General features: G+C 36.0%; 1 protein-coding gene across 3 annotated transcripts in view; it reads left to right on the top strand.

Annotated features, from left to right (window-relative positions):
* Positions 1-7578, top strand: part of hdac5 (histone deacetylase 5) — a 125733-nt gene extending 118155 nt beyond the window's left edge. For all 3 annotated transcript variants that reach the window (XM_056453369.1, XM_056453368.1, XM_056453367.1), the window contains 2 exons: positions 272-428; positions 913-7578. In XM_056453369.1, coding sequence (XP_056309344.1) covers positions 272-428; positions 913-952 — 197 coding nt within the window. In that variant the 3' untranslated portion in view covers positions 953-7578. The remainder of the gene's footprint in view (positions 1-271; positions 429-912) is intronic.
* The last annotated feature ends 1092 nt before the right edge of the window (positions 7579-8670 follow it).

Genomic DNA, 8670 nt, shown 5'->3' on the forward strand with positions numbered 1-8670 from the left:
ATCTCTCTGTTAAAACGAAATTGGGGGGGGAAAAAAATGGGCTAATAATTCTGACTTCAACTATATATGCGAGTAAAGTATAGAGTTTCACAGGGTATGATGGTTTTCTATTAGCACTGTATGTACAATCAAATACAGTATACTGTTTATTTTATTATAGTTTTTTTATTTACAGTAGAAAAATACAATCAATATTTAAGAAACAGTTTTATTGCTCACTTTTAAATTCATAGTGTCGTCCTCTTGATTGACCTGTTCTGGTGATGTGCAGGTAAACACTGGACGTCGCTGCAGAGGTTGGCTCCCACGGTGGGTCAGTCTCTACTGGACGCTCAGAGGCGAGAGAAGGACGAGGCAGACACTTTGACCGCCATGGCCTCTCTCACTGTGGACAATGAACAGCAAACCACCTCCACTGAAACCAGCAGGTACTGCAACTTTGCTATTATGTTTAGATGTCAATATGGTGCTGTGCACTTTTACTTCAAATAATACATCATTTTAGCCTTTATTAATTACCAAACATTACCAATTACCAACGTTACCAAACATATTCTTGTGGAATGCCCAATTTTTAATGTTATCAGACAACGATTTCTTTCTGGAGAGACTTTAAATGAAATATTCTCAAATGTGAATCCTTCCAAACTTAAAAGTAAAACTGTTTTAGATTTTTATCTTATATTATTATTATTATTATTATTATTATTATTATTATTATTATTTATGTAATTTATTTGAGGTATTTTTTATCACAGTTGATGACTTTTAATAGTTAAAATATTTTTTATAATTATAGAAAAGTGATAATTATAAAAGGTGGTAAACTTGATCTGTTTTTGTGCCATGACATAGCCAGAGAAGCTGATAATTCTCTCTCATTAATCGTTACCCAATGACTGGTCCCCTCAGATCAGCAGAGGAGCCGATGGAGGAGGAGCCCGTGTTGTAGAAGAGCGAGTTCAGGTCATCACTGCTCCAGTCTTCTCCTCCACACGTGCTTGGCACTGGCCACCCTGACGTCACGCCTCATGTTCCTCCTCCCAGCTCTTTGATTGGTTCCCTCGGTCCGTCACTCATTTCCAGGTGCTTGACTGACACGTTCACAGCACACCCACTTTTTGCTTTTCCGAGGTTAAAGCATAGCAAACCGTTGCCCAAAGTGGACAACAAAGGCATGATGGGTAATTACAGGACCACTCCAGTGAGGGTTGCGCAGCTGGACAGGCCGAACAATGGAAGTACTCTTCAGAAAGAGAGGCCTTTGATTTCGTTTTCTCGTTGTGTTGGACTGAGGATGTAAAGAAAAACATGCAAAAAAAAAACGAAGAAGAGGAGGAAGGGAAAAAAACACGACAGCACAGGGATGTTGTCGCACGGAGAGCCGCGAAAAAAAGCTTTGTTTTCTGTACAAAGTATAAGTGATGTACAAAGTTCCAAAAAAGCCAACAAGCAGCAAAAATACTTCAGCACAAAACACAAATATACACTCATTCACAGTTGAGCGCGGTTCTCGGAAGAGGAACTCGACGTCCAGATGCCGTTGAAACACCTTTTGCAGACAAGTATACCCGTTTACACTGTACCGTGTTGATTTTTTTTATGGTATACTTGTTCATCTGTATAGTATCCTGTTATGAAAAGCACACAAACATACAAGAAATATAAATATATATAATATATATAAACAAACATACATATATATATAAGCATATTTATATGTATGTAGTTTTGTGTGTACCGTATACACATTTGAACATACTTTATATCCCCTTTATCGGACATTTTCTTATCAGCTGTGGTTGTACATACAGTAAACGTGTCTGCAGACTTTTCAGAACGTTCAGAAGGATGCTTAGCCTTTTATTCCTTTTCTCTCAGAGAAAAAAAACGACTTTTTTGGGGGAATATACGGCTTCGCGATGACATACTCGCAAATAAACGTAAATAACACAGCAACTCATCCGTTTTACGACAAAAGGTGTAAACGACGAAGAAAGGATTTCAGTCTTGACCTTCGGGCGAAGACGCTGATAGAAAGAAAGACTTTTTTTCGAAGAACTTGGTGCCTTTTATACTAAGGAAAACATTCAACACCAATACTTAACGAATCACGAGTCCTCAGACTTAACTTACATTGATTTGTTTGTTTTTCAAATTGCCTTAATTTTTTCAAAGAAAAAGAATTTTAGCCATGAACGATGGAGAGCACAAAACAATTATCCTCCTCCTGCCCCGGTTTCTTTCTTTCTTTTTTTGTTAAATCTAATTTTCGTTTGTTTCATTTTTATGTAAATGTTGTATCGGTAAACGGTTTTGATACATTTTTATTTTACTGTTAACGAAAGAACAAAGGAACGAGAGAAATTCAACGATTGTTTTATTTATCGGTCCTGTGCCGTAGGCTAGCACATGACGTGATTGTTTGGAAACACTGACAATGTTGTGACCAATTTTTTGCCTGTTTATTTTTTTTAACCTCACCTTCCTTTGTACATTTATTTGTTTGACTTTATTTCCATTGGCGAGAGTGTTAGCGGTGACTTTTTTTATTGAACCATTTCCTTTTTGTACAAAAATGTAAAACAAACAACAACAACGAAAAAAAGAGTCTGTATCAGTGTTAATTTTGTCATTTGATTTGAAGTATTCTCTGATAAGGAATGTACAGCGTGGTACAGATATTATCGATAATGTTGATTTTGTCACTGTGCAGTGCATTTGGCATTGTCCTTTTTCAGGTTTTCAAGATTTTTTTCCGGCAATAAGAGTGACTACCACTTTTTTTTTTTTTGTGTTTGTTTAACACTAAAATACTACAACATTTTGGTTACATATAGCTTTCACGCTATTGATATGGCTATTTTTCACCAGACTAATTATTCATAACTGTCGTCTAATAGCTGGTTAATCACTTGTGGATGAAACACAATGGCTTGTTTATGACCCTGAAATAACGATCATTACATTTTCACTGTGTGTGACAACAGCTTTTTTGGGGGCCAAATTCGATTTAACCTACTGCGTCTTTATTCAATGTCATCGTCTTCTTCCTTTCGCAACGTCGTAACTTGTTGTGAGAGGTGACGACATGCCTAAAGGCGAAGACTTTTTTTAATGAGACTGAACCGGGCCTCGAGCATCTTGCACTAATACTACACTGTAGGTCCGATAATTGCGTTTCTTTTTCACTTTCAGTTCTCAGACGCAAATTACGAGGCATTAAAAGTAAAGTAAATAATCTCAGCTAATGCGTTTTTAATCACGCACGAACTCGTTTTTTTTTTTTTCCTATGTGTACATTCATTAGTTCACGGTTGATATTGAAATTTCGATGCGCATTTCTTGACTCTGCTCTCGTTTGATTTATTTATTTGGAGTCAGAAATGATGGCTGAGAGTAAGTCACATTGCTTCTGGATCAGTGTGTGTCTTGTTGTAAATCTATGATAAATGATCTTGTCGTTTCGACAGCCTCATCGCCTCTGGGCAATAACTTTTTCAAATAAAAAACAAACATCGGCCAGTTTTCTGCAAAAACAGTCCTTTATGAAGAGCCATGTCACTATCGGATAAAGCATTTACACATTTCAGCAGTTTTTTGCTCTGTATGTTGAATCACTAACGTCACCTTCAGCTGTTCATTCTGTCTCGTTATCGTTTGCGTACCAAGTGCTTTGACTTGGCAAAAGAGCAACAGGAAACGAACACTTTGTGAAAAATCAGGCACTCGCCTGTGTACGTAGATACTGTAATATACACTAAGAGATTTTCCCTCTTCTATGTGGCTATGGGATGATGTGCTGTCTGAATCAGGAACTACTGTGATCAGGTTTTGTAACGTTTGGATGTAAATCACCAACCATTTGTGCATAGTTTTGTATCTTCACCTTATATGGTGTCAAACAGTTTTCTTGGCTGTGCAGTTGGTGGTGAAAGCTTTACTTTTTGGATCCTTTTTTTTTTAATTAAGGAGGAATCAGCTGACATTTTGGTCCCTATTTTGAGGCTTGAAAACCTTCTCCTTGGGTGTGCTGGGTTGAGCAATACATAGAGAGAGGAAATAATCCATCAGATGTAATACAGTATGACGCTTGGCTTTCTTAAGGGATAGTTCACCCAAAAATAAAAGTTTATGCACCATCTAAGATGTAAGTGACTTTATTTCTTTTGATAAAACATTAAGAAGTAATATATATAAAATATATATATAAACTTAAAAAAAATCTTTAATTATTAGTGATTTAAAGTAAATTGCTAATTGAGAGTCAAAATTAAAGGGATAGTTCACCCAAACTGAAATTCATTCATAATTTAATCAGCCTTCACTTGTTTCAGACCTATATGAGTTTATTTCTTGTGTTAAACATAAAAGAATATGTTTTGAAGAATGTTGGTTGCTGCACCCATTGACTTCAGTTATATATTTTTTCCCTACACTGGAAGTCAATGGCAGACCCTCCAGGATTTGGCAATACCCTGATTGTTGAGTTTAACGCAAAATCAAGCAAACGTCGCAACACAATTGTGGAGCTTGCATTATTTTAAATTCCTACTGATTTCTTGCATATTTTGGGCAATCAGGACAAATTCCCACCATACCATTCAGTTGTATCAATCGCTTAACTACTATATATTGTAAATCTGCATCTGTCGTCATATGTGTAGCCTTCTCTCTCTCTTTTCTCACATACTCTCTCCGAGTGGTATAATTTCTATCAATGTGTTCAAATAGCCATCAAACAACATGAATGACTTGGCATTTATTTTCAAATTCAATTGGTTTCATTTTCAAATACGATACGGCAGGCTTTAGGGGTAAACTCTAGTTTCTCTAGACCAGAAATGCCCAAAGTTGCCCCATGATAGAGACACTGCTTGCTGCAGAGCCATTTGAGCTCCAGCGAGGGGAAGCTTGAGCTCCTCCTCCTGTAAGCTGTTTTAATGCGTACACCCACCCCACCCCTAACCACAACCCCTAGTGACATCACTCATAGAAGAAGTGCAAGGAAGGAGGAGCACCACTTGGTGGAGGCCATGATAAACTTTGATTTGGCCCGCCACCCCATCTGAGTAAAAAAAGTTGGGGCGAATGCTACAGCAGAGATCGTCATTTCTAATTTAACATACCTTTTTGTTTAATTGTTGAGCTTCAAAAAACTGAAATTAAATGTTGTAATTTAATTAAATTTTTTAAAAATGTAAATATTGTTACTCGATAGATACTGTAAAGGGCAACGCACAAAACACCAATGAGTAAATCAAGGTAAAGGCAGGTGCAGCTTGACTAGAATATTTAGCATTGAACTCCATTGTGTTATAAATAGGGATGTCCCAATCAGGTTTTTTGCCCCCGAGTCCAAGTCAATTTGATTTTGAGTATCTACAGATAGCGAAGCCCGATCCGATTCTTCTATAATACATAAAAAAAAAGAAAATAAGAAGAGCGAAGAAATAGATCCAGGATGTTCCTTATTTTTTATTTAATTCACCTTATTTTAACATTCAACAACTCTGTTAACAAATAGAGCACTTCTGTGAGGTAGTTTGAACAATTAAGTAATAAATAACATCAATTCTTCACTTTTGGACTTTGGTACAACAATAAAAATAAAAACTAATATAAAAACAAATAACATCTAAGATTAAAATACCCGGCAGGCAATCCCAAGTTTACATATCTCACAGTTTGCTATGGCAATGTTGTCGTCATCAACTTTATAATACCTCCAGACCACAGACATACTCCCGCTTTCCACTTTCCACAAGCTGCTTCCGTGTTCTACTTTGTCAGCATTTGACCAATAGCGTCTCTGCAACAAAGTGATGTCATGCCGCAGGCGTTGCTGTTTCTGTGTGAAGTTGAGAAAGAGGTCTAACTCTGTGCCACTGCATAACTATAGATGTGTTAAAAAATAATGAGAATATTTTTAAATATACATATATATTTGAGTCCTGATCGGGAGGAAACATCCGATTCCGATCGAGTCTGAAACCGTGTTATCGGGCCCGATTTCCGATCATGTGATTGGATCTGGACATCCCTAGTTATAAATGGGATTGTTTATGGTATTATTGTAAGAAGTACATTATAAAATGTAAAAAAAAATATGTATATATAATTATTATTATTATAAGTAATGTAAGTTTTTCCAAGAGATTGGTTGCGGCTGGAAGGGCATCCACTGCGTAAAACATGTGCTGGATGAGTTGGTGGTTAATTCCGCTTTGGCAACCCCAAATTAATAAAGGGACTAAGCCAAAAAGAAAATGTTTTTATATTTATTTTTAAATATAATTAAATTAAGAAATTACCATGGCAACTTTAATGTAACACAGTTTGGTATATTTAGCTTCGGCCCACCACCCTCAATCAAGTTTGGTTTTTGGCCCTTCATAAAAAAAAGTTTGGGCACCCCAGCTCTAGACTTTGTTTCTCTCTGTGTTTCCCTTGCATAAATTACAGATGAATTATAGATTACAGAGGTTTTCGAGGTCAAGAAATTAATAAAGAAATTTTCTAAGCAAAACAATAAAATAAATGCCAAAAAAGTCACAAATTTAGCAAAAACTCCCCACAAATTTTAATTCTAATAAAAAATAAAAATCAGATTTTTTTCTGGGCAAAAAGCCTGATGGGACTGCAATTGTCCCAGCATTCTTCAAAGTATCGTCTTTTGTGTTCAACAGAATAAAATGCTCATAATGGTTAAAAACCACATGAGGGAGGGTAAATGATGAGGCAATTTAGATTTTTGTGTGAACTATCCCTTTAATTCCAGTGGCTCTTGGTGATACATTGAGCTTTAATAAAGCGAAATGATTGGTCTGTGCAGGAAATTGAACGTTATTTACAGCATGATTTATTTGGGGGTGAATTGTCGCTTTAAACAAGGCACTGAGGGAGGCTGTTCATTGACGTTTTCCACTGCAGTCTCTCTCTCAATGACCTTTACACAAAGAAGAACAAAAAACAAAACGACGTGAGCGTGAACAGGGCCTTACTATGGACTTTAAGAAAACCTCTGTGCGTGTAAAAGACATTCGCCATGAAAGATAGCTTTACCGTCTGCCACATTTTTTGCTATTGGGTAAATATGTATATTTATTGATAATTCATATGTTGTGTATATGTAGTGACCTATGATCGTCGAGGTTCAAAGAGTGCTTGTATATTTTTTGACATTTTTTTCTTTTTCGAAAGAGCGGTTGTGTCTCCTTCACCGTCCCTTCATTTCTTTGCTGTTCTTACATCACTCTGTTGTGATTGGGTGTTTCAATTTGTGAGCTCTTTTAACCTTTCGATTTTTAAGCTCCTTCTTTTCCTCTCTCTCTCTCTCTCTCTCTCGTCTCTCTTCTGGTCATATTGATATGCAGAAGTTCTCTGAAATTATCAAAGCACATTCCCTGATTTATTGTGTTCTTTCGACGCTTTCATGTTGCGACAATACAAAGGTGTGTATACTAACTGCTACACACGTGTATATAGGGTGCATATATGTGTACACATGTGCAATACACGCTATTTGAGCAATCTATTACTGTGACTATTAATCATTAAAAATTGCTGTCCCTTTGACTCCTGCTGTTTGTCAGTTCTTTGTAGTAATGATGAACTGTTTAATGCTCCGTATCTGGCCGATGGTGATGCAGATGTATTCGTCCTGCTGTGTTATATATTTGTTTTTCTCTGTTTTCTGCATCTCACCTTTCTGAGTTTAAATATTTGTGGCAGATGTTTTACTGAAGCTCATTCTTATTCAGCTGGTCTTTATGGCATCTTTTCAGATTTTCCTATATTTTAATGGCTGTTTAAAATAATGATTAAAGGTCAATAAATTAATATAAATTTAATTGAATTTATAGCAATATTTTTAATGAAATATGAAAAAAGTTATTAGTAGTAGTTACTTTATATTAAATATAGTAGGTTATTTAATTCTCATTGCATTTGTGTGTGGTGTGTGTGTGTGTGTGTGTGTGTGTGTGTGTGTGTGTGTGTGTGTGTGTGTGTGTGTGTGTGTGTGTGTGTGTGTGTGTGTGTGTGTGTGTGTGTGTGTGTGTGTGTGCATGTTTGTATGTATGTGTATATATATATTAATTGCTAAGGGATCTGTATCGGCCGCTAATCACATTAACCGATCACAAGTGTTCGTTTACGGGTTTACAAGCAGAGGAAGATCTATTTGAACTTATTTTGCATCAAGTATACACTGCAAACTTTTTTGTTGATCTATTCTTTCTTCATTTGCAATGTTTACAGTCTGCTTTGTTAGTCATTTTTCTTACCATTTTTTTTTTTATCTTTTATCTATTTTAGCTTCTGACCATGACGTGTCCAAGGGAGACGTGTGTATAGGATTATATGCAACATCCTTCATTTATTCCTTTAGGAAAGGAGAGATCTCCACTTAAGTATCATACTTTGAGGGGAAAATGTGCTTTATGCAATTTTAAAATTGAGAGTTTAATATTAAACTTGAAGCATTAGAATCGGTACTGGCTCTGAAAATCCTGATAGGAGCATCCCTAATATATATATATATATATATATACAGTTGAAGTCTGAATTATTAGCCCCCCTGTTTAATTTTTTTTCCCCAATTTCTATTTAACGGCGAGAAGATTTTTTTTTAACACATTTCTAATCATAATAGTTTTAATAACTCAT

Source organism: Danio aesculapii, chromosome 3 (genome assembly GCF_903798145.1).
Source record: "Danio aesculapii chromosome 3, fDanAes4.1, whole genome shotgun sequence".
Classification (NCBI taxonomy): Eukaryota; Metazoa; Chordata; class Actinopteri; order Cypriniformes; family Danionidae; genus Danio; species Danio aesculapii.